This window comes from Lontra canadensis, unplaced genomic scaffold, assembly GCF_010015895.1.
Source record: "Lontra canadensis isolate GAN:19392208 unplaced genomic scaffold, GSC_riverotter_1.0 scaffold360, whole genome shotgun sequence".
NCBI lineage: Eukaryota > Metazoa > Chordata > Mammalia > Carnivora > Mustelidae > Lontra > Lontra canadensis.
This window is the reverse complement of record NW_022631354.1, coordinates 71,958-94,942: the sequence shown is the minus strand read 5'-3', so window position 1 is coordinate 94,942 and position 22,985 is coordinate 71,958. Positions and strand designations below refer to the sequence as shown.

Below are 22,985 nucleotides of genomic sequence, written 5' to 3'. Positions count from 1 at the left end.
CAACCCCTTGCAGTTGCGTCCCCGTTTCCTGAAACCTCCCACTTCTAACAGTGCTGCCTGAAGGCCGGTAACTGTTGGACTCTTGCTTTGACTCTTCTGGTTTCAGCGGTGGGAGGTGGAAATACCCTCTGACATTTCATAAAGCGTTAGTTCTGAGGTCGTTATGACAATGGGGTGTGGCAGGACAAAGCCAGTCAGACCCTCAGCTGGGGGCTACAGCTCAGAACCGACCCTGCCTCTCCTCAGAGCACAGCTCTCCACCCACGGCTGGACTCCAGTTTTAAACAGCGGCGAGTCTCTACCCGGGTTCTGCTCAGCATTTGAGACAAATCCCGTTCGCAATCCCCACCGCTCCAAGTCAGCCCGGCTCCTCACCCCCGCGGTTGTTCACGCCCACAGAACCTAATCTATTTGTTTTAAACGAGTTCCACTCGGATCCTGAGCCTCCACCCACTTCAGCCTAATGGGCTTTTTGGCTACTATGCAAATCGACCGGGCGAACCCTTATTCATTCAAAAGACAAACTAGGAGGTGGAATGTACCGAACTAATTTGATTAATTCGATAATGTGCCAACATTGTGTTGCGCGTCACGGTTGAATGGGAAAAAGTTAATGTGTACATCAACAGATCGTGTCATTTTCCTTCTTGAAATAGTCCAGTTGCTACCCATATTAGAATAAAAGGCAGACAACTGACACCTGGAAAAGCCTCGTTCGCAATTACAGTTACTTTGATTTGTCTTTAGTTATGACTTATTGTAAAGTTACACAAAAATGCAAAGGTGATGAGATTGGTGAGTTTATGTCTCTTTTACGATGTTACTTGTTCGGCAAATACCGACAGGCTAAGCCGCCGTGACAGATGCAATTACTAATTCTCCCGCACCCCACCCGGCACTGGAGGTCTTTCCATCTAGCTTCGCTCCTGCACAAACTTCGCGAGAACAGAGCCGCCCCTTTGGCCCCACCCCCAGCCTGCTCTACCCCACCCACTTCTTGCCTGGCGATCTCCTGACGTCATAGGCGCGCCCGAGCGCTGGAACGGCTGTACCGAGGGCGGAAATGCTCGCGGCGGAAGTGGTAGCTGCGCAAGTTGTGGGTGGAATGACAGCGGGCCGGCTCCTTCGAAGGCTGTTGCGAGCACCTTCCAGCTCCATGGTTCGGAGCGCAGTCCGTGGCGTGTGCCCCTCCAGGGGCTTGCACGCGGAGTGCGGGCCTCGAAGGCTCTCCATCGAAGGAAATATTGGTAAGGGCCGGAAAGTGGCTGCTAACCTGAGAAGCTGAGCAAGGGAGCTGGGCCCAGACCCCCCTTCCCTGCAGTCTGATGCCACGGGGCCTTCCCCCTCCTAGAGAGGCCTTTGCTTCTTTGATTTTTAGGGTCAGACCTCAGTACTCTTCCACAGCCACGAAGTCTGTAGATAGGACAAGAGTTCTACCAGCTTGTTTTGATCGAAATGGATGCGACAAGGAGCAGGGTGTAATTTCTTTGTTCGCCTAAGATAGGGTTACCAGATTTAGTGGGGGGGGGGGGTGTGCTCATTTAAAATAGGATTTCAGATAACGAATACTGTTTTAGTGTGTGTCCTACGCAGTACTGGGGACATACACTAGAAAAAAAAATTATTACTAATCTACAGTTAAAATTTAACTGGTGTCCTGTATTTTCTCTGGCAGACCTACCCTAAGAGTTCCTAAAATTCTTTCAGTACCACTTACACTAATTTTACCGTGTCTCTCTTCTAGTCCCATATAATTTCTTAACGTTTTTCTTAGAAGAAAGTCACTTTTTAAACTTAAAACATGTAGAGACCCAGTATCTTAAATAAAAAAGTAATCATACAACGAGATGAAAGCCAAACACTTCAGTTCACTGTTACTAATTTCTGACTTGATGCTTCTGCTAGCTAAGGTGCTGAGCCCTAAAAAGATTAGCAGGTGTTGAGTATTGAAGACATTCTAGCAGCAAATTGAGAATTTCTCATTTTAGTCATTCAACAAATAACCGTTTGAGCAACTTCTGTATGCCGGTACTGTTCTTGGCCCTGAGGATACAGCCCCAAACAGAGCAAATTAAAAAATCTCTGCTCTCATGGGACTCTAGTAGCGATAAATAATAAACAATATAAATTAAGTAAACAGTGTATTAGGTAGTAATGAATGTGCTGGAGAAAACTCAAGGATGAGCGATCGAGGGAGATGGCAGTTTTAAATACGGTAGTCATGACAAGCCTCACTGAGAGGGTGACATTGGAACAAAAACCAGAAGAAAATGAGGGAATGAAACCATGTAGGTAACCAGGAGAAGAATCTCCAACGCAGAGGAAAGACCGAGTGCAAAAGGCCATAAGGTGGACAGTGTGTTCAGGGAACAGGAGGAAAGCTATTGTGGCTGGAGCAGAGTGAGCAAGGGGGAGAATGGAAGGACGTGAGGTGAGAAGGTAGGGAATAGCTTAATTGTCTAGGCCTTTAGTCCATGGTGGATTTAAATAATGAAAAGGTGACTGTGGCTGATTATGTTGAAAGTCGAAGGTGTCACGAGGTTACTGCAGTGATGAGTTGCCATGAATTGGAGCAGGGTGGTAACAGTACTGCAAAGAGGCAGTTGGATTCCAGTTACATTTTAAGGCAGGGCAGACTGGATTTGGTGTCAGATGTGTGGAATGTGAGATAAAGACAAATCATTTTGGCCTGAACAACTTGAAGAACGGAGTTCCAAATTTTCTTAAATGGAGAAGCATGGGAAGAACAGACTGGGGGCGGGCAATGGTTGCAGGGGTCTATCTTTAGGCATATTAGGTTTTGATGTGCTTATTAGATATCTAAGTGGACATGTTGAAGAGAGAGTTGGATGTTTAAGTCTGGAGTTCAGAGTCTCCCTGCATTGTAGGTATAAATCTAGATAGTATTTGAAGCCAGGAGACCTTGTGTGTTGATGAAAAGGACTAAGCTATGGGGCACCCAAATGTTCAAGAAGTTGGGGAAGGAACCAGGCAAAAGAGACTGAGAAGGAATGACTACTGAGGTCAGAGCAAATCCAAAAGAGAATGATATCTTGGAAGCCAAATGAAGAAGGTGTTCAGGGGGTGGGAATGTTCAACTGTGTAATGCTGTTTAAGTAACAGAGCTTTTTGGTGAACTTGAGAAGAACAGTTTTTAGGGCCAGTAAGGATGAACGTCTGATCAGCACAGGGTCAGGGAAAATGGGAGGTGAGGAACTGGAGATAGTGGATTAAGACAACTGGAAGTTTTCCTAGAAGGGGGAGGTATGGAGTGGTAGCTGAAATGGGGAGGGTTTTGGGGGTTTCAGATTTTTCTTTTTGTGAGAGGAATTAGGTCATGTTTGTAAGCTGGTGGAAATGGTCTAGTGGGGGGGGATTGGTGAAGCAGGAGATAAGATGTAATTACTGGAGTGATTTTAGTAAGCAGGAAGGAGTGGAATCTATTGCTGAAGCGGAGAGAGGTTAGCTTAAGTTCGGAGCGCTCTCTCTCCCTAGTAACTGTGAATGGCAACAGAAATGAGTATGACTTGAGTAGGCGTGATGGGAACTTGGGGAAGGTCTTTTGGCTGTTTTCTCAGCGAATTAGGATGAAGGCTCAACTAAGCAACATGAGTGTGAAGAGAGAGAAAAGACATGAATTAGTCTAGTGAGTGAGCAAGAGAAATGTAGAGCTGCCAGTTAGCATTAAGGACCCACTTGGACTTAGTGGTCATGAATTTAAAGTGAGAATAATCACCACATCTGTTTTTTGTGTTTCTCTAGCCAAATCAGAAACATCAAAAAGACTGAGAAGGGAAGGGTCCTGCTCCCTGCCTCATGGTGTTGAAGATGTCCGTTAGGAAACATGCCTCTAAAGGAAGCTCTGTTCTCAGAAAACAGAGAAGTACCAAAGTACTTCACACAATAAGTACTTGGACAGACCATCAGGCAAAGTTTGAGCTCCCTCTCCCAATTTTCCTGACCTTTACTCTTAGCCTTTCTAGATGGGTCTACTTCTTCCTTGCTTTCACTCGGATCAGGACTTACTGAGTACCTGCTATGAAGGTAGACTCCCCTGTGGTACAGTTCCTGTCCTTTAAGGAGCTCGCAGCCAGGTGGAGGACTTCTCAACATAATTCCTGTACCATGTGATGAGTGCCATGATTGTTTGGGCATGGGAACTCAGAATCCCTGGGGTAGGAATTCCCAAGAGGGAGATGAGGCAGGAATCCTCCAGGTACAGGAAGTCACATTTGCCAAGGCAAAGCCTGAAGAGACATGCAGTTTTAAGAACAGGAGTGTGCCCGGAGGGCAGGGCGAGAGGCCGGAAGGGTAGACTTGCCAGATGCTGAACAGCCTCTGCAGCAGGCTATGCTAGGAGTTTGTTGTGTAGGTTGTGAGAGGCTACTGAAGACTTGAGGCTGGCGTGTGCCATGGTCAGATTCATTTTAAAAAAGAAATTGGCCAGAGGGGATGAACAGAAAGCATGCACTTTCTTTGTACGTCTTGTTTGCTGCAGTACCCATAGTGCTGTGCATCCATCATGAGGAGTGAATGAGAAGGAATAGAATTTGGAGTAGACAGACTAGTTTTGTGGCTGTCGTTGTAGTAGTTGAGAGTGTGGGAAGATGCAGGCCTGGACAGAGGGAATGGAAGGACAGAGAAGAATGGCATTTTGAGAGGGATTTTGGAAGTGGGATTGACAGGACTAGGTGGCCACTTGGAGGTGAGGGATAGAGGCATAGAGGATGACAGTGAGATTGTAGTTTGGACATGGAAAACTGAGGATGGAAATAAAGGAAGAAGTTTGGGGAGGTAAGACATACAGAGATAGATGTTCAGAGGTAGATTAGGACATGTGCCTGAGATCGAGAGATGGGACCAAGATTTCAGATATGGAAGTTGTGGATTGTGGGGGTGGTTGTTGGAGCCTTGGAAGTACGTGCACTTGCCCAAGGGAAATGTGACTAATGGCAAGTGGACTGGGGGCCCCTAAGCTGGCTGTTTCTCGTTTTACCTCCTACTGCTGTCCGTCACCCCACACATGGTGATGACTGTCCTCAGGCAGAATTAGTCACTCCCTCCTCTGTGTGCGCTCATAACGTTTTGTTCCCACAGCAGCTGCAGCGCTTGAGTTCTGTGGGGATTGTTTGCACACTCAACACCTTCCCCAGGTTGGCCACTTGGGTCTTGCTCATCTTTGCATCACCAGCGCCTAAGCCCCTGCCTGACCCATGGTATTCTTTCCGTGTTTGCCAGATGCCTGACTCCTGCGCTGATACCGTGTGGAAGTTAGTCGCTGGTGCCCACAGAGCGAATATTTTAAACTGCTTTACAATCAAGTCAGGAGTGATCTTGTTCTCTAATCACAGGTGGTGTCCCCAAACAAAGCAGTACCTCTCCAGGACACCTGAACACGGGAAGGTAAACCCCTGTCCTGACTGAAGTTAGATATGTCTAGAGGGGCTTTTCTTGTACTCGTGCTGCCCCGAGTCCTGTTGATCTGATCCTCTGAGTGAGACCACAACATGGAAGGAAAATGGGTCCGTGAAGTAGCACCCAGTGGCGCCCAGTATGAGTTAGGAAACCATATGCCAAGTGTGGTTGAAAATCAAAAGTTTGGTGCCCAGAATCCCTTAAGATCTAAGAACTAAAACACTTAGTCCATCTTCTAAGTGTATTCATGGCTACAGTGAGTATTATTGCCTCCCCAGACCAGTTACTTTATAATTATAGACCTCAGGCGAAGAAAGGATTGCTGTATGAGATACTGGCAGTGAGTCATCTCAGACCATTCTCACTTTGATTTTCAAAGACCCAACAGAAAAAGAAGAACTTTGTCACTGTTACAGTCTAGAGACTTGTACATAAAACAGAGGAAAGAGCTTTTCTAATCGCATGTTCCGTATGTTCTAATGTCACTAATGTGCATCTATTGCTTTTATTGCATATAAACAATTGGGCAAAGAATTCGAGGGAAAAAAAGGCCTATTCTAAACATTGTATATTGGAGTCTTTGTTTCCTTGATTTCACCTCATTCCATCCATCTCCATTCCTGTTATCTGGTTAGATACGTAGGATGCAAAGGGAACAATTCAGTGTGCGTCTTCAGAAAGCAAGTGGAGAGAGTGACAGGTCACAAGTAATTATAAAGTAATACCTTGGTAAAGTCAGAGCAGGCAGGGGTTCGCTCTGCCTCCCGGGTGAAGTGGAGCTGGAGAGAGTTCCAGAAGGCTTCACTGAGAAGGTGACAGTGAAAGGATGAATCACGCGGTGGGCAGAGTGGGGGTGGGGAGGGGGGTTCCAGGTCAGTGGGGGGTCTCGTGCTGAACAAGTTTGGACTGTATACTGTTGTTAAGCATAGTTCCCATGGGAAAGACAGTAAGAGGAATCAGAGCAAAAAGGATATTAATTTTCTTTTTAAGCCTGTGGAGTGATTTTTGTTAAGTTTGCCTAGAATACTTTTGGGCCCAGAGCCTTTCTGATTCTGGGTACTTTGTTTCGCAGGTGGAGTATAAGCTCTTTGAAGGTAGGGTCTCAGCCTAGTTCATCACTGTAGTTACAGTACCTAGTCGGTGAGTGAGTGAGTGAGTGGATGGATACAGCATCAAACGTAGCGCCTGAGATACAGGCTTTAAATGTTCTTTGGAAGACTTTTTTTAAGATAGTTGTATATTTACTGCCTTAGTTTGCTTTTTGGTACAAGGTTTCAGAATTGGATTTTTGCCCATGTTTTAAATTTTGTTCAGGAGAGGAACATGCCCAGGGTATGTTTGAGAGCTCCCTCAAAATACAGCTGTATGACATTGAAAGTAATACATTCTTGGGGGTGTTCCATCAGATACTATCTAATTGCTAGATTTTAGCAGAATATAGCAATTGCAGGTATCATCGTTTGTAGAAGAATTTGTGGAGGGAAAACAGATCATGACTTAGGAAAGGATGGAAATTAGCTACAGAATTCTTTGATGCAGCTTGTGGAATGACAGTCCTGGTACTAATAAAAATCAACATGTTGAACTAATATACCCTAGGAAAGTACCTCCTACCCTTTTCCCAGTCATGGCACACATAATAAAGTTCAGTAATAGCTAAGGTCTGAAAGGAAGGTTTGATTCTGAGACCTGATACCTCCCAGATCTCATGATATTAAAAAGTATATTGAGAGATAACAGTGAACCTGGGATCTAACTAAATGGTGATAATGATATCATAAGAGGCTGGTGTTTTGCAGAGAAACCAGACAAAGGGAGGGCTTTGTCTTGTTTGCCCAGTGTTGTATAAAGAGGAGTGGCTTTTGGTGGACATGAGTGTTCTGCTCCCTAGGAGGAAGCCAGTGTAGCAGGAAAGAAGCAGACACCACTCTTAGGAAGCCCCTGGGAACACTTTAAAACATATGTCTTAAAAAACAGAACAGGGACATGCCTGGGTGGCTCAGTCAGTTAAGCATCTGCCTTCAGCTTGGGTCATGAAACCAGGGTCCTGGGATCAAGCCTCACATCAGGCTCCCTGCTCAGCGGGGAGTCTGCTTCTCCCTCTCCCTTTTGCCACTCCCCCCCCCCCCCCCTTGTGCCCCCTCCCGTCAAAAAAATAAAAAAAATTGTCAAAAACAAAACAAAAAAACAGGCTCCTGAGTGGCTCAGATAGTTAAGTGTCTGACTCTTGATTTTGGCTCAGGTCATGATTTCAGGGTTGTTAGACTGAGCCCTGTATTGGGCTCCACATTCAGTGGGGAGTCAGCTTGAGATTCTCTCTCTCCCTCTCCCTCTGCTCCTCCCCCCTTCAAATAAATAGATAAATAAATCTTAAAAAAAACACAACAACAGTCAAAACTCAAGCAGGAAGAAAAAACTTCTGCTTAGGTATTACAGCACTGAAAAACGTTATGCTGTGTGTGGTTTTAATATGAATATATAACTTTGAATTATCTTTTAAAATTATTCCATATTTGTGGCTGGTGCCTGGCACAGCTGAGTTCCTTTGGAACAGCTTAAGAAATACTGCCCTATGGCAAATGACCCAGGCTCTCAGCTCTTAGGACCTGCCACCATCATTTACTGTCATTCTTTGCTGAAAATGGCTTCTGATTACTAAACCGGCTTTCCAGAAGTTTTGAATGGGCAATGGGTTGCAGGGTAGGAGTATTGCCCTGGTGTAATTGTTCCAGTAATTAGAACTGTGTATTTCCCATTACATCAAATTTGTTGGCATTCTGGGTTTTGTGTGTTTAAAAGGTGTGAGTTGGGCGCTGCCTGGGTGGCTCAGTGGGTTAAGCCTCTGCCTTCAGCTCAGGTCCTGATCTCAGGGTTCTGGGATCAAGTCCCACATCAGCCTCTCTGCTAGGCAGGGAGCCTGCCTCCTTCTCTCTCTCTCTCTTTCTCTACTTGTGATCTCTCTCTCTGTCAAATAAATAAAATCTTAAAAAAAAAAAAAAAAAAAGGTGTGACTTGGTTTCTCAGAGTCCTGACTGCCCTTAGATGAACTAATAGTGTCTGATCTCAGAGGTGAAGCTGGCACTCCCTAACCCTCAGGGCCCTTCTTTTTTGATCTGCAGTAGTTTCTTAGATTGTTTTTAACTTTTAAAAAATGTAATTCTAACAGTCATTCAATCTCAGCAATCTCAATTGCCTTAATCTTTCCCTATTAATTAAAATAACATTTTAGGGGCGCCTGGGTGGCTCAGTCTTTAAGCATCTGCCTTCGGCTTGGGTCATGATCCCAGGGTGCTGGGGTCAAGCCCCACATCAGGCTCCCTGCTCGGCGGGAAGCCTGCTTCTCCCTCTCCCGCTCCTCCTGCTTGTTCCCTCTCTCGCTGTCTCTCTCTCTCTGTGTCAAATAAATAAAATCTTTAAAAAAAAACAACTTTTTGGCTGGTAGGCAGGGACCATGTTTTAGTTTTAATCGGCAACCTACAATCTAAATTTTGCCTATCTGCGCCAAATATTTTAAAGTAGGGGCTACTCAGAGCAGGCAGGCGTCTGATAATATATAAACTCAACCAAATTGTAATTCCTGTCAATCTGTTAGGTTCTTCATGACAAGCCTGTAGGCTTTTATTCAGTAGTCTGGTATGGTTTTAGAACCCATATATATTTTTTTAAAACCACCTCTGCTGATTTTGATCAGATTGCTCTGGATAGCAGCCTCAAATAGAAGTGTGCATTCTTGAGGCATACTTATAAATGTAGATTCCTAGGTCCCAACACCAGAGAGTCAGATCCTGTTAAGAAACCAAAATTAAGACCCAAGAAGCAATCAAAACACTTAAAGGCTATAAACATATCATAAGCAGTTAATAGATACTGTTTGATTCAATTGCCCAGTGTGGTGGGAATTCCATGTGTGCTAGAGACATTCTAAACTTCATGGAAGAGGTGGGGCCTTAGGCTTGGTAGGGGGAAGGGATTTAGACACAGGCCAGGAAGAGCAGGGGAAGGCATTTATGCACTGAAGTGTGGGAAGAGCAGAGGCGGGCGGATGTGCAGAGGCACACATGGGCCGGGTGGAGGTGGAACTGAGAGATGAGCATGACTGTACAGAACACAGAGATTCGTGTTGTTTGTTCTTACCCTGTGTTGTTCAGACAGGAGCTGGAGTGCTGTGTAATCAATGGCACCTTATGGATGTGTGGGCTCCTCTGAGACATCCCTTCATTCCTGATGAGTAGCCATGAGTGGCTGATAGAATTGACTTGAAGGGTGCCTTCCTTCCTCCTTTTGGTTCCATTTGGGTTCCTCCTCAGGGTAGAACTTGGCTTGAGAAGATCATCTCTCATAGAAGGGATTGAACTCCAAACATACTCTTGTAATTTTTTTGATTTTTAACAGATATCAGTATCAGAGGGAACCGAAATAGTAGGGTATTAAGTGTTTTATTCAGACAGGTCATTGTGCTGGGCTCTGGTTCCACCCTGTGTGGCCTAGAGGAGCCCCCTGTTCTACCTGGAGAAAGAGAATTACAATTGCAGTGATGAGTTGTTACCCAGGAAGCCAGGTCAAGTATAAAGGATGATCAGCTGATCCAGCTCAGAGGCATCAGGTTCTGGAAAAGCTTTATACAGGAAGCACATCTGAGCAGAATCTTGGAGATTGAGTAGGAGTTAACCAGGTGAGGAGAGGAGGTGCTCCAGGAAATGAGAATGCATTGGCACAATCACATCTGTGGGAAAGAACAAAGCATGATCGGAGTTGTAAAGAGTTTGGTCAGCAGGAGCTCAGGGTGCCTGAAAGAAGCTGAGGCCAGGAAGGTATACGCAGGGGGCAGATCTTGCTGTGTCTCGCAGACCATGCTAAAGGGCTGGATTTTTGTGAAGGCAATCGGGAACTGTCAGAGGGTTTTAAGCAGTGTTATTTTATGTTCACTGTGGCTGGAGTATGAATGACAGATTAAAGAGGGCAAAGCCAGAGTCAGGCAAGAGATGCTTGGAGTTGAGAATGGAGAGAAAAGGACAGATGGGGAAAATTTAGAAGGCAAGTGCAAAAGGACTTGGTGACTACTTGACATTTGGCAGAGGAGGGAGAAGTTCTGACAGGGAGCGATGCTGCTGCCATCCCCTGAGGTCTGGGTATGGGACGACGTTCAGTCTGCTGGGGACGATGATGACTTTGTTCATGTAGGGAGCAGACGGACTCTGAGGTGTTTGTGGGACATCCAAGCGGAGGTGTCTGGAGAGCCTGTGGATAGTGATCTCGAGGCAGGAACGTAATGGGCCAGACATTGGTGTGAACGGGAAGAGATAATTTGTTGTACTAGGTTGGTTTCATCTCCAAAATATTTCTTAAAGCAACCACTACTTTCCACCTCCTCTCCAATCCCTTGGTTCAGGCTGCTATTATCTTTTAATTGGTTTGCCTACTTCTGTGTCAGTCTATTCTTAACACAGATGGCAGAGTGATCTTTTAAAAACGAGATGGAATCTTATCATTTCCCTGCTTAACATCCATTGCCACTGACTTCCCATTGCCCTTAGAATAGATTCAAACTTCTTACCATGCTGTGAGGTCGTGCCCGATCCGGCGTGGCCTTCCTCCCTACCCCTACACATGTCTGGAGCCACTCTTCTCCTTCATTGACGGTGCCTCTTCTAGGCCCAGGCTTTTCTTCAGTCTCAACCTACACCAGGTTCTTTCTCTTTCCTCTGCCTAGATCACCCTTCCCCCACGCCTGTTCCTGCTTACCTCCTCACCTTTCAGATCTTACCTCAGACAGCATTTTCTTCAGAGGAACCTTTTCCAGTCTCCTGAGCTGTGTTAGAGACGTCCTGCGTTTTTCTTTCCTAGCACTTATGTTTGTTATTAGTTACTCCGTGAACATATCTCCCATACAAGCTCTATGAGGGCAGAACCCTTCCTGTGTTTGTTTGCCATCATACCCCCAGTGCCAGACAGTCCTGAGCCTGGAGTAAGCACTCCAGGAAATACTGGTTAGGTTTGTTGAATGAATGAGGGTCCTAATCTCAATTTTTCTTTGCTGAAAAACTTGGAGTTTTTACGCTGTCACAGAATAGATATGATTCAAGCCTTACGATTTAAGTAGCTGATTTCCTCTACTGTGGGTAGTCCTATTACATTTCCAACTGTCATTAAATACCTTGCCTCTGGGAGGTTAGGGCATTACCACAGCAAGGCAGATCTTAAGGGTCTTTTTCCTCCCTTTTTCCCCCGTATTCATTATGGGACCGGTCACCGTGGCCTGCCCCATCCTGAGTAGGACACGGATACAGGGCTGAGGGTTGAAACTGGGAAAACTGGTACTTGTTGCCTTCAGCTGGGCCACTGTGCCCGAGTTTCGTCGCAGCCTTCTGCAACCCTGATGTGGGAAGGGTCCCGACACATGCTGTTTTCATTGCAGCCGTGGGAAAGTCCACCTTTGTGAAGTTACTCACGAAAACTTACCCCGAGTGGCACATAGCTCCAGAGCCTGTAGCGACATGGCAGAGTGTCCAGGCTGCTGGCACCCAAAAAGTAAGTTTTCTTTTGTGGTGGGTAGTTGGCCGGCACGGATGAATAAACTCATTGTAATAATCTCATTTGCTTGAAGTAGGTGAAACAGCTCAGTTTGAGTCTCTTTTTTTAAAAATCATTTCATTCCAGAAAGCAGACCACATGTGCCAGAGAGGATATGACTTGTTTTGAATATGTTTAGTTTTGATTTTTGTGGTTTTTACATGTCTACATAAGTGACTGCCTCTGTTCTTTGTGGTTTCCCAAAGTATGTCCAGCCGTCCTGGCTTTGTCATTCCTACCCTTGAGTGTATTACTGAAGCTGACCTTCAGGATTAAGAGCTAATTATAGTGATTTTTTAACTTATTTATGAAGTGTTAGAAATTGGAAGGGCCATCTTGTCATAGTCTGAGTCAGTGCAGAAATACTAGCTAACACTTATAAAGCATGAACTTTGCCACATGCTGTGCCAAGTGGTGCACATTTCACTTCTGCCTCGTGGCACAGGACCTAGTGTCGAGCCTGCTGCTTTGGGAGGGGCCATGGCATTGGTTTTGACACCAGCCATATCCACGTGAGTAGGGAAGGACCAGTCTGGACGTGAACCTTTGGGGTAGCTGCAGGAATTATTTCCCTACGCTCCTCCCGCAGCCTCCAAGAACATTTCACTGAGTAGCTCATTCTGGTTTTTAACAAAACTCTTAATTGTTAGAGAGTTCTTGTACGAGCCACTTTGCATCCCTGTGATGCTGAGTCATTGGTTCAAGTTCTGCTTCTTGAGTTTCTAACTTCTCTACATGACAACCCTTCATATAGTTGAAGGTAATTCATGATTTGTTTGCTCTTTCTCCTCGTGTCTTCTTTCAGACCAAACACCCATTTCCCCCCAGACTGGTCCTCATTCTGAAGTCACTTTGTCTAGGCAATAAGCTCCAGTTGGTTAGTTTTGCACTTAGACTAAGAGTGGTGCTCTGAGTGGTAGAGAATATCATAGAACTTGTTCTTAGTGGCATTTTTCTGTTATTCCAGCTCAACATTTTGTTACCTCTTTTGGCAGGCACATCATGCTTGTTGTGGACCTATGTTTTTTTAAATTGTCTCTGTGTGTGTATGTATGTGTTTATGAAGTTAATTTTCCATTTAGAAAATAAATTACATATCTTTCTCTAAGGATGTCACAGGTCACCTGTTGTGGGGATTTGAAAATATGTTCACAAATTGTTTGTTGAACTTTCCTTTAAGAGGTAGACCCCAATTCTGTCCTTGAGTGTGGGCTGGATTTAGCGCCTTGCTTCTGATGAAGAAAATGTAGCAGGAATAACAGTGGGACTTGCTAGGATAGGCCAAAAGAGACATTGTATCTTCTACCTCTTTCTGTCTTGATCACTTTTGGCTCTGGGGATGCTAGCTGCCATGTCATGAAGCATCCTTGTCTGTGAAGAGGCCCATGAAGCAAGAGATTGAGTCCTCCTGCCAACGGCGGTGTGAGTGAATCTTCTTGGAAGTGGATCTTTTGTCCCCAGTCAAGTCTTCAGATGATTGACCTCAGCCAACATCCCCACTGCAACTTCGTGAAAAACCCTGAGGCAGAACCAGCCAGCTAAGCTGTGTCCCGATTCCTCACCCATAGACACTGAGATAATGAACCCAAGCCACCAAACTTGGGTACAATTTGTTATGCAACAGTAGATACCTAATATTCACATAGTTCTGATATTCAGAGGTAAAGAGTTTAACGTTTTTGTTCTTTTAGATTTCTTTCTACTTAGGAGAAAATATATATATTTACTTACACCTATATAAATATATAAAACATATATACATGTACTTTTTTTTAAACAAAAATTGTAATTGTTACCTGCATGGCCTTTGATATACAAGATCTAACTTCCATAGTAATTTTAGCAATTGCAGTGTATTCATAATATGATTCTTTAATTAATGTAATCGATATATTTAATTTAATTAATATATAATGTTATATGTTATATGTAACAATTTCTTCCTGTTAGAAACAATGTTACAATGATGAATATCCTTGTAGCTACATCTTTTTTCTTGTTAAGAGCTAAATTTTGTGTCCTTTTATATTTTAAGAAAATCTATGGTTGGAATTTTAATGTCCAAAAATTGCACATCTTGTTGATTGTTGACACCTGCTATAGTTTACATAGTTTTCCTTCAGAAAAGTTGTGCCACTTTCCCCATACTTTTGGCAACACTGGGTATTGCTGTTTTTCATTGTTGCTAACATGAGGGGCAAGAAAGCCGTTACTTTGTTTTACATTTCTTTGATTACCAATGGATTCAACACCTTTTTTATACTTATCAGCCATTTATTAGTATTCTTTAGTGAATTGCCTATTCAGACCTCTTGCTTCTCCCCCCCACCCCCGCAGATCTTCAAATTTTTGTAATGGTTTTATAAAAACTCATTGTATGTTAAGTATCTTAACTCTTTGTCACATATTGCTGATCCTTTCCCCAGTTTGTCACTTTTCTTTTATCTCTATATATGATGTATTTTGCAGTATAATCCATTTAAGTTTTTATGTAGTCAAATCTGTCTTTTTCTTCATAATTACTGCCTTTGATGTCTTAGAAAGACTCACAATCCAAAATTATAAAAACATGCGCCTGCATTTCTTTCTCATGCTTTTATGGTTTTATTTTGCTCTTTATGTGACTTTAAAAGTTATAGGAGGTTGATTTTTTCCAAGTCATTATTTTCATTTTGTAGTAGTATTCTTGTTTTATTTTATTCCTGAGTGGTTATTTAATTCTTATTATGGTGACTGGGATCTGTTTTCCCATCATCTTTTTCAAACTGGTTATTATTGTTTTAAAGGAAAGCAGTTAATTGTTTAGGAAAGCAGTTAATTGTTGTGTTTGTCTTGTAATATTATTGTTTTGTTTTGTTTTGTTTTTGCTTTATTTGCTTGAGGTTTCAGAAAATTATAGTTTTCCCTAAATACTTATCATTTGTAAGAGTTTTCCAATAGCCATACTTCACTTCTATTTTCTTGTTTTCTTTTATTGGATAGAAGTTCCAGAGCAATACTAACTATAATAGCACTGATGGTAGTCAGCCTTAAGTTGTTCTATCTTTAATGAAACTACCTCTAATGTATCAATATTAAGTTTTGTGATTGTTAGTCGTTTCAATAGATCATGTGGAGGAAGTACCCTTATAATTATTAGGACAGGAACTATTTTCCTCAGGATCAGATATTGAATTTTCATCAAAAGCCTTTTTAGTATCTAGTGAGATAACCACAGGGTTTTTCCTTTTTTAATCTCTTAGTATTAGTAGATTTGATAATGGTGCCATCTGTACATTCTAGAATGAACGAACCCTTTTGATCATGGTACATTAGCCCATTAATTTGCTAATAGATTGTTTGAAATTTTGCATGTATATTTATATATTTAATTGGTATTACTATTTTTTGACAGGTTTTACCATTGGGGTTATAAAATGAATTGGGAAGTTGTATACTGTTTTAGTGTAGGAATTATTTATTCTTTGAAGGAGGTATAGGAATTTTTTTTAAATAGTACGGATTCACTGCTCTTTGGGTGGAATAGTAAGTGGACAGCTGTTTCTTCCTCAGCTATTCAGGGTTTGCGGGTTTTTTGTTTTTTATTCTCTTGAATCAATTTTGATAACCCTTGAAATTAGAAAATTTCCCTTCTATTGAGATTTTCAAATTTAATAGTATAAAAGCAGTACCTATATTTTTTTATGCTTCAATCCAGAATGACTGTGTTTTTTGTCTAATGTTACTTGTTTGTGTTAGTATTTGGGGAGGGCTAGATTTGATAGATGATTGTCTCTTTTCTTTTTAAAAGACCCAGTTAGTGGGTTTTATTAATTTTGTGGAGACTTGCATTCTAATTCATTAATTTTAGACTTTAAATTTACTCATTTCTTTCTAAGAACTTCTGTGTATTTTTAAAGTTAAATGATTAGTTTGTGTACTTTTCTTTTTTTCTTTCCTTAATAATAAAAGCATTTGCAGCTGAAAATTTTCTTCATGGAATAAGCTTTGGCCTTGTCTTGTAGAGTTTGACATATAAGATTTCAGTTTGACGTACAAGAAATACCAAATCTGTAATTGTCGTTTTTTATTTGTTTTGTAGTTTTTTATTTATTCTTTGCCCTAGAATTATTTTTAAAGTATTTTACATTTTCTGGGTAGATTTTGTATAGATTATTTTACTCTTAAGTTTGTTTTGTTATGGTTAGACAACATGGCTTTTGCAGTTTCTAATTGGGGGAACTTACTGAGGTCTTCTTCATGGCTTATGTATGATTGAATTTTATATATGATCAATTTTGGTAAATGTGCCATGAACTTTTGAGAAGAATATGTACTATCTCTAAGGTATGGAGTTTGGTGTGACATATATTATAAATTCTAAGATGCCATTGATTCTAAGACACATAATCAATTTAATAATACTTCTAAGGAATAATTAAAATGTCTGTTAAAGTTTAACTTAAGGGGCATCTGGGTGGCTCAGTCATTGGGCGCCTGCCTTCAGCTCAGGTCATGATCCCCGGGTCCTGGGTTCAAGCCCTGCATCGGGTTCCCTGCTTGGCGGGAAGCCTGCTTCTTCTTCTTCCATTCCCTCTGCTTGTGTTCCCTTTTCAGCTGTGTTTCTCTCTGTCAAATAAATAAAACCTTAAAAAAAAAAAAAGTTTAATTTAAACATTGTAAGATGTACATCAATTTCAGGTATGTGAAAAATAATAATGACTTAATAATAACAATTTAAAACAAGCTCTCATTTTTGGGGTCTACTTTTTATCTTAAATTCTGAGAAAAGTGTGGTAAGGTTTGTGCTTTTATTTTGTTCATTTCTTCTTGTATTTTTAATTGGCTCTGCCCTTACATTTCTATATTTCAGGACTTTATTATTGCGTGCAAAAAGGTTTGCAACTCCTTTGTGTAGTCTTTTTTGGTTTATTAGTATAAAAAAAACCCTCTTGTAGCATTTGATGCTTTTTCAAAATAGCATTTTGCCACATCTGCTTTCTTTTTATTTGGATCTGTTTGGTGGATTTTGCTGCCCTTTGTCCTTAAGTAATACATGTCATCTTGTTTTAGGTATTTTTCTCATGGGATTTTTAGTTTTTACCCAATGTTAAGGTTTGCCTTTCCTGGAAATTTTTCTCTTTTATTATAATTATGCTTAACTTATTTCTGTCACCTTACTTTGTGCTTTCGTCTCCTTTTTTTTTTCCTTTTTGCTATGTTTAATATTTTCTTTCATTTTTCTCCCCTTTATTCATATGGGAAACTTACTGTTTTTTATCCTAACCGGGGAAACATGTAAATTAAAAATGCACGTGTGTAGACCTATCTTTCAAGGTTAATGGAGTGTCTGTTACAGAGAAAAGAAGCCAAAACAGTATTCTGTTACTTTTTTATTACCTTCTTTGCCAAGTATATTGAAATTATCTGAAATTTTGTAGATCCAGAATGTTTTTACTTTGTGAAATTTCTCTCTTAACAATAGAAATGCGGCACTCAGTTTCACAGCCACATAAGTAATGGTTTCTCAGTTACACCCATACCTACACTTAACTCTGTTCTACTGGTTGATCACTGACCACTGTTTTCCCCTTACCACATCTTCCCATTTCTTAATTTTTTCAGTTGGTTGAAGTATATCTTAGAGAATTTTTTCAAAAAGAGCATGTGGGTGGTATAATTTGAGTGATTACTTGTCTAAAAAAGTCTTCCTTTTGCTCTGGAATGTAAAAGGTAGTTTCTGTTGTAGGGAAGCATTATATAGTTCTGATCTTTTTTTTTTTTTTTAATAATTCATGTGATTTCCCCAGCATTAGGTTTTTGTTTTGTTTTTATGAATTATCAGTATTTTGTCAGGATACATCCAGTTTGGGTTTCTTGTGTGCACCTGTGTGTGTTTATGAAAGCTGTATATGTAATCTTTTCTGGTATTCTGAATTTTTCTGGTGGAAAGTCTCGTGTCTCAGAGATTTTCTTTAATTTTTTCTTTTGTTTTAGCTTTTCTATCAGATCAATTCTTTCTTACTATAGCTTCCAGTTTTAAACTTTTTCTTGAATACCTAGAGATACTACATGGTTCTGTCAGTGATTCTCAATGATGATGAAATTTGATGAGGAGACACACCCCTCATGAGTAATGGTCTTCCTGTGCTCATCTCTTGTTGGGGATGGCATTTCCCCTTTCTGTATTGGACTCTTGTCTCATGAGAAGGAAAATTGTTTCCTTAGGTAGCTTTGTCTGAGCTACGGGTACTGTCGAGTTGTGGGTCATTTTAGCTCTTGTTTGGAAAGTTGTTTGATATAAAATTATATTAATTGCTGTGAGGTAGAACACAAGTGACATTACATCTTGATATAGCTTTCCAGAGGAAAAAAAAGAAAGGCAAAAAATACCCTAGCATGATACTACAGTGTACATTGGATCTCCTTCTAACCTGTATGTCTTCATTTGTGTCATGATTTTCTGGGTGGTTTTCCCTCTCTTAGTTTAAGGAACATTTCTTGAGCTGATGTTCTGTATGACATTGACTAATTAGGTTTACTGCAGTATACAATCTGCTAGTTACTGTCTTCATAGGGTGTTTTGTTTTGGCAATTGCATTTTTTCTCCTCTAAGAATGTTCTTTTCATATTATTCCTGTTTTTATGACAGCCTGTTCTTATCAATGTAGCAGTCTCTTGAATCTCATTGAGATTTTTCTGTTTTGTTTTATTTCTGGCAACAGCTCTGTCTCTTAAGGGGCTGCTTGTCCTGAGCAGATGCATTGGTTTTCTCCCTTTGAATTGCTGAATATTACTATATCCAGTCATTGTCCCTCTCTCTGCTTATGTATTTGAAGGGATGTTTGCATTTGTTCTGTAGCTGAGATGGGTTCTTTCAGAAATTGTGTAGTCCCTGTACAGTTTTTGTTCCAGAACAGTCTCCCTTGGGTAGCCCAGAGGCCACTAGTACATCTGTACACATAGCCCCCTCACTCTCTTCACTGGGCTTCCATGCAGTCTCTAACCATGCTGCACCCCACGGGCACTCTGCTATCTCTAGTGACGCCATCAGAGACTCACGTGGATTCAGATTTGTCCCCCTGCCTCTACTTCCAACTCTTAACCACCAGTTATTTGTGAGACTGCTGGTCTGTGTTTGTGGGTTAGAGGATTGGAAGGGGGGAGAACATGCTGTGATCCATTCTGCTCTCCCTGCGTTGCTCCCAGTGAAGCCTTTCAAAGGACTGGAATCCTTTTTCAGAATCTGTGGTTGATACTTAGCCAAACGGGACCATTTGTGGTTGTCTAACCTGTTCCCCCTCCTCTATCTCTTTTTCCACCCCAAAGGTGCTCTTAGTCCCCATTTCTGTCTATGGAAATTCCATGTGTCATTACTTCTCAGCTTGTCTTTATATGGAGAAGCATTAGAATGAAATTAGAGGAAGCCAGGTTTGAGTCCCTGTTCTGCACTTAACTCACCTTGAAACCTTGGACAAGTTACTTAACCTTTCTGAGTGGATTTGACCCTCTCAAGAAAATGAGCATGACAGCAGTGCCCTCTTCATGAAGCTGTTTTGAAGATTAAATGACATAACAGCACAAGTGAACATGGAAAATAAATCTTAGTTTTGTTTTCTCTACCCCTTACGGCCTTGAGCCTGTGTAGCGCCTCATCCACGGGGGCCTTCGGTTAATGGAGATGAATGAATTCACTGGGTCAGTGGCAGAGTCCAGGGCTCCCAAGTATCTCACGCATGTTCCCACCTACATATGCTGAGGAAGTGGGTCTTCAGATACTTTTCATAATGTCTCCAGAATGGAGGAGGAAGGTTGCGTTTGTTTTAATCCCTTCTGTGTATGAGAGAGAAAATTCTGTTTGGTTGGTTAGTTGGATTTTCAAATAATCCATTACTTTCTTGTCTGGGTTGAAGTTTTGTAAAGAAGTAGCCACAGATGGAAGTTCAAAAGAGAGGCCACATAGTGTTATAATGGGAAGATTCGATTCCAAGTAGTCTTAGGTGGTTGTTGGTTAGCTCCTGGTCAGACAGACTCCACAAACCGGTCACTGAATGTGCTAATTGTTTGGTGGTTCTTCCTCTGCTCTTCTCTGGTATGTTGAAGGTGGCATGTCCTCCCCTCTCAAACTCTTGTTTTATCGGGTAGGAAATCCCTTCCTCGATTAAATAGCTTTGACTCAACTGGGGGATAGGATTATATCTTTTTAGGAGAAGGAAACTTTTGTTATTGCTTCCCTCACTGATTATTAGACCATGGTGGTGGGGAGTAAACACCATGAGGTATATAAACCTTCTAGGGAATTCTCCTCTTTTCTAATTTCCCTCTAGGCCTTCACTGCCCAGAGTCTTGGAAACTTGCTGGATATGATGTACCAGGAGCCAACTCGATGGTCCTACACATTCCAGACGTTTTCTTTTATGAGCCGCCTGAAAGTACAGCTGGAGCCCTTTCCTGAGAAACTGTTACAGGCCAAGAAGGCGGTACAGATCTTCGAGAGGTCCGTGTACAGTGACAGGTAAGACCCTGAGCCCTTCACTGGTCACAAGCCCCATGCTCAGCGCTGCGTGTTTTCCTTTCTTGCTACCTGTGGTTATTGATAATTGTACTTTTTCATTGCCCGTTTACTTCTGAAGATGCTAAGTTGGTTACCCATTTACTTCCAAATTAGACAAACTAGTTCTACTTCTTAGTGTTCCCATAAATCCTCCTAGAGGGAAAAAAAGAAGGGTACACTCACTTGGAAGTGTCATATAAATTTTTTCTAACATTATCTAAAAACCAAGCAAGATATGTAGAACAAGTCCTGTGGGCTTCATATTCCTTCTCTACCCTAAGAGAGAGTTTACTCTTTTTTTTTTTTTTTTAAGATTTTATTTATTTGACAGACAGAGATCACAAGTAGGCAGAGAGGCAGGCAGAGAGAAGGAAGCCCTGATGCGGGCTCAATCCCAGGACCCTGGGATCATGACCTGAGCTGAAGGCAGAGGCTTTAACCCACTGAGCCACCCAGGTGCCCCGAGAGTTTACTCTTTACAAAAGCTAAATATGTGAATTATAAGTAGTTGAGCTATAGATGTGGGTTCTTTTGTTGGGTACAAAGTTGTTGGGTACACTACTGCATGTTTTTCTCTCCTGTTTCCCAAGCCATGCCTCTTAGACTAGGAAGATGAATTACATATAACCGTCCTGGTTACCTGGAAACAATTCACCATGGGTTTTTTGATTTAGCCCTTTAGTGAAGTAGGCATGTGAAAGACCCCTCAGAAAAAGAAATACTTCGTTGAGAAGTTACAAGATCTTAACGTTTTCTTGTAAAGGAAGAGATAAGAATTGATTTTGCTATAGGCAGCTGCACATTCTGGGTATTTTCTTCAGAGGGGGCGTTTTTGAGATAGAAAGGACAATTCATTATATATTCTAATTATGATAGTAATTTAGACCTTTTGCCTTCTTTAAAAAATTCATTCATTCTTTCCTTTGCTCAGCACAGACTTACTAAATCCCCATATGTTCAGGCACTGGGCTAGACCCTGGGGCTGCAGCAGTGAGCAAGGCAGACCCAGTCCCTGCCTTTAGGGCCACCTTAGTGTAATGGGGACTCTGAGACAGCACACATGCTCATGTGTGTGATGTGTATCCCAAAGGAGGAACACAAGTTGTTCAGGAGAGTGGATGGCTAGGAAGAAGAAATCTAAATCTTTTCTGTTGGAGTTAAACAGTAGTGTGTGGTTTTAGAACGGGGACCCTGCTGCTTGGGTTCTGATGCTCCTTCTGTGCGGCGCCTGCCAGCAGACTGCAGTGGTTCCCTCCCCTGGTCCTGTGCACCCCAGAGGTCTTCCCCGCTCCGCCGGTCACCACTAGCTGTGGAGAAATAGAGAGGTGCTCATCCCCAAGAAAGAGGAGGGCCCCTCTTAAAGGGCTTCTTAACAGATACATCATTGCTCTTTGTGGGATTTTAACTTCTAAGTTGCCTGTGAAGAAGCTGAAACTATTTTTCAGAAATTGAGTTACAGACGTCATCTTTCTGTGTTGCCTTCAGCTAGACTATAGCTAAACCATCCCAGACTGAGAAAGTTGACTTAGGGAGCCCCTAGGTTAATTTCTTCACAGCCCAGCAAAGAAGTAGGTATAATAGCAAAGATGTTCGACTCCTCTGCGCCTAGTCACTCCTCCAGTCGCCTCGTGAGTGCTCCCTGCAGTCGTCACCACAGTGCTGTGAGTCAGGTTCTCCCATCATCTCTTTGTACAGAGGAAGAAATGGGCTGAGGAAGTTTGAGGACTTGCCCATGGCAACCCAGTTTGTGAATTTTGGGGGCCAGGCTCACACTCGGACCGTGACGCTGCTGCCCATTCTCTTCCTCGCAACACTTGCAGCCTTGTGGTGTATACTTTTCTGGACCATTCGTGTACAAGGATTCTGAATTTCATTTTCCCAGAAGTGGCCAGTTGCTAAGCGTTGCCTTAGAAACTAGTGTTCATTGTTTAGGATATAAATTGTGTTTTGTATCCAGATGCCTGAGGTTTGAAAGCAGAATTGACCCTTCTGAAGCAATGGTTTCTTCTTAGCCCTGATTTCCTATTTACCAGATGCTCCTTTAGTTGTGGAAGTAAGCAAGGGGCAAGCTCGTTTGATTTTTAGATTTAGCTTTCTTGTACCTGGACTAGAAGCTGAGTAGCAGAGGAAGCAAGTAAGGCTCCTGTGTGCTTTGGGGAGGGTCTGCTTTCTGGGGAACACTGCTGTGAAGAAGAAATGCCTCCCCAGCTCTGTAGGGGACACCACTTCCCTACATTGCCTTCTCCACTTATTACCCACACGAGAGGATGGCTCAGCTACCCGGAGGCTCAGAAGGCCTCATAAGCCCTAGATGCTTTGTTGGTTTGGGGGCTGGCTGCAATGATGAAGAAACCTCAAAAGTGTGAGTTTGCGTGCACTGTAGCTGCATGTCCTGCGTGGCCTCCAGCAGGGAGAATCACTGGCAACCGCTGATTGTCTTTTCCACTGCTCCTGTTCCGCCAGTGGA

General features: G+C 42.2%; 1 protein-coding gene across 4 annotated transcripts in view; it reads left to right on the top strand.

Moving 5' to 3' along the window:
* The first annotated feature begins 1,045 nt into the window (after window positions 1–1,045).
* Window positions 1,046–22,985, top strand: part of LOC116862858 (deoxyguanosine kinase, mitochondrial-like) — a 28,411-nt gene continuing 6,471 nt past the window's right edge. For 2 of the 4 annotated variants that reach the window (XM_032850284.1, XM_032850288.1), the window contains exons 1-3: window positions 1,046–1,247; window positions 11,831–11,943; window positions 20,292–20,479. In XM_032850284.1, the coding sequence (XP_032706175.1) occupies window positions 1,064–1,247; window positions 11,831–11,943; window positions 20,292–20,479 (485 nt within the window). In that variant the 5' untranslated portion in view covers window positions 1,046–1,063. Of the gene's footprint in view, window positions 1,248–11,830; window positions 11,944–12,538; window positions 12,746–20,291; window positions 20,480–22,985 lie in introns of those variants that run through there. The other 2 variants (XM_032850286.1, XM_032850287.1) reach the window with 2 other exon arrangements.